We start from the raw sequence: 2870 nt of genomic DNA on the forward strand, positions 1-2870 counted from the left end.
CACTCTAAATACGAGAAGGTAGATAAGCAAATGACACCACTCCAATTTAGATCCACTAACCTGAGTTACAAGAGGCAAAGATGTTACTCGAGATACGAGAAGGTAGATAAGCAAATGATTCTACATGCACTTATCTGAAGAGGTTAATTTAAAGCACTGGTTACTAATCTTCAATAAATGCATTTTACACCTTTGAAGTTACACTAAAACAAATGGTGCAATAGTTTTTGCTTCAGCCTACTGAGCGGAATTGCTTAACGATTGATTTGTGACAAGGAGCCATGAGAAAGTTTTCGGAAGAGAGGCAAACAATGGAATGATAGACGACTTAGCTTGAAGTTTCGTATACCAAGTCCTCTCTTACAACACATTATATAGTGACAAGAAAAAGACAACCATGACATAAATTAATGGGGTGGATAAACATTCAAAACCATGTCCATGCCTAAATAAACAAGAGACATTTCAACAAAAATTTAATTTATGGCCAGAACCAAAACCCATGTAAAATAAACGACTCAGATCACATCTATCGAGCAAGGCCCTCAGAAGAGGGCAGAACATCCCTCCATAGAGAAGAGAGCTGCTACCTCAAATGGAACATATGAAAGAATCCACAACGCACATGTGGGCATCAAATGACAAAGCAAAGACAAAACTAAATGACAGCTAGCTCAGTGGAAAAGGATGCCAAGAGCAAATAACAAGGATAAGGCTGCAGCTAGGCCTCGAGCTCCAGACAAATCGGCACCATTGTTTCCAGGCGGTGAAGAAGTATCATTGCTGGGCGACATTTCAGTACTGGGGGTAGCAGCACCCATGGGGGGTAAACCTGTTGGAGTCGTAGGAGCCGCAGATGGCGTTGACACTGTCAAAACCCAACAAGGAGATAACTAATTGTGCATCATTGGATAATATTTCTATAGAGCAAGCATTAATGATGAGTTTCCAAGCTAGCTAGTACGGATGATGAAGATCATGGGCAAATCCTTACAATTATTCACACAATCTGACTTACGAGGACATCATGAGCTATCTAAAGGGCAACCACATACCAACCTAGGTGCAATGGGGAGCAAGGGACCACCAGACTAGTGGGCCTAGCACCCCAAGCACCTAACTAGGTAGGACATCGGGAGCAATAGCTGGGAATGTTATGCAAACACTGCACAAGAAGATTTAGAATTTTTCTTATGTAAGAAATCAGAGTCCTTTCCATTTGGTTCATTCAGTGAATAACATCATGAACTTCTGCTCGCTCGAGAGGCATCGCACACCTAGCTTGGTTCAATCGGAGAAGGGGACCACCGGCCCCCCACCGGGTCGGCAGTCCCCTGTGCCCAATCGTATCTAGCCAGGTATGCGGTGCCTCCCTCACAGAAGCTCATGATTATGAGGCAAGTCACAATATGGGAATTATTGTGAGAATTTGTCCAAACCTCACAAGCAATTACTCAAATTCCCAGTGTAACAACTATATTACAGATCGTAAATGACGCATAGAAAAAGGTCAAAACCACAGCTGAAAAGTAAAGAAAGAATGCTAGGTACCTGAAGGTGTAGGAACAGAGGATGGAGCCATGGCTGCAGAACAAGGCACAACATTAGCCGTCTCTTCTAAACGGGACCAACACGCGCAAGAATGAAAGGACAAGCACAAACCTGGGGCAGCGGGACTCATTGGCGCTCCAGAGGGGCCAGATGGCACCGGGATTCCGACAACTGAACAAGAAACGAAGCAATAAGAAAACGTCAGTGCTCCATCGCTGCATTAAAGAAAAATGGACAAGGAGGGGGTCGTCAAGCCAAAAACCACGCACGCACCAGAGCAGAGGCTGGGATCGGGAGTGGTGACATTGCAGGCCGGGGGTAGCATCATGGCGCGGGTTATGTTGACGCCAAGAGGCTCTGTGAAGGTGGTGTTGTAGAGCTGGCAGAGACATTGTGGCGTCGTTCCGACGACGGAGGACAAGTTTCCGCAGCAGGCAGCTGGGGGGGTGTTCTCCATCCCCGACACAAACCCCAGGCAGTCCACCAACTTTAGAACCTCTGCGTCGCAGTCGACAGCTCCGCTCGTCGGAGCTGTCGCAGGCGCCTGCCCTGCGACCCCGTCTGCTATCATCAGCATCGCCATTATGATAGCGCACAGACCCAGTACTCCATAGGTGGCCTTACTGCTACCCATCTTCTGGGATTCGACTTTAGCTTAAGCACTCCGCTGTTGTTCGGTTCCCCTGCTCCCCTCCCCTGTTTACGAAACAAAAACTCTAGCTCACGCTTTCTTTCTTACAATCTCTTCTGCGAAACTCTGCAATCACTCACTCTCTCTCTCTCTCTCTTTACGCTGCAGGAGGTAACACCGCGCACATGCAGCAATGGCGCCCGCCCAAAAATACTACTCTGCTACTAGGTACTTCAGTTTACATTTTGTGCCCACGGTCCACCTAGTCGGTAAAGCATTACTGGACTTTTTACATAATTACGCACCCACTTACACAGACACGTGTCAGCCTGGCATTCGAAGTGCACGTAGGCGTATGTCTTCTCTCTCTCACACACACCCCCTGCCATGGATTCACCAAATCGTAAAATGAACCTTTTATCTAGGCCTACCCACCCCACACCCATAATTTAGAGCGCTTTTTAGAAAACCTGTAAAAAATGTCTTTAACCTTTTATTTTTATTCTATAGAAAGAAGATAAGAAATCCCCAGCTGTCAAACCGCCCCACAATTTGAAAACGGCTCCCTTAAGGTTCAGTGCCTCCTCCAGTGCTCTATTAAATGCAGGAGAGAGAGTGTGTTTGTGCCAAAAGACAGGTCACGACTCGCAGAACAGAGAAGGTGAGAAGGTAGAGAGAGAGAGAGAGA

General features: G+C 46.6%; 1 protein-coding gene across 1 annotated transcript; it reads right to left on the minus strand.

Annotated features, from left to right (window-relative positions):
• Nucleotides 1-463: 463 nt before the first annotated feature.
• LOC147455830 (non-specific lipid transfer protein GPI-anchored 2-like) lies at nucleotides 464-2329 on the minus strand. The gene is made up of 4 exons (XM_086514481.1): nucleotides 1825-2329; nucleotides 1663-1722; nucleotides 1552-1584; nucleotides 464-868 (listed from the first exon to the last, which is right to left on the minus strand). Exons 1-4 carry the CDS (start codon nucleotides 2183-2185, stop codon nucleotides 675-677), a joined length of 648 nt encoding a protein of 215 aa, XP_086370607.1. The 5' UTR covers nucleotides 2186-2329; the 3' UTR covers nucleotides 464-674.
• Between the last annotated feature and the right edge of the window lie 541 nt (nucleotides 2330-2870).

The sequence above is a fragment of the Adiantum capillus-veneris genome, chromosome 6, assembly GCF_014529385.1.
Source record: "Adiantum capillus-veneris isolate H3 chromosome 6, ASM1452938v2, whole genome shotgun sequence".
NCBI lineage: Eukaryota > Viridiplantae > Streptophyta > Polypodiopsida > Polypodiales > Pteridaceae > Adiantum > Adiantum capillus-veneris.

What these genes read in the sequence shown, in the direction of transcription:
- LOC147455830 (XM_086514481.1), bottom strand. Translation starts at nt 2,185, where the DNA reads ATGGGTAGCAGTAAGGCCACCTATGGAGTACTGGGTCTGTGCGCTATC. An exon ending in CGATCCCAGCCTCTGCTCTG is followed by an intron (nt 1,723 to 1,824) that starts GTGCGTGCGTGG and finishes TTTCTTGTTCAG; the next exon opens with TTGTCGGAATCCCGGTGCCA. An exon ending in CTCTGTTCCTACACCTTCAG is followed by an intron (nt 869 to 1,551) that starts GTACCTAGCATT and finishes GGGTTTTGACAG; the next exon opens with TGTCAACGCCATCTGCGGCT.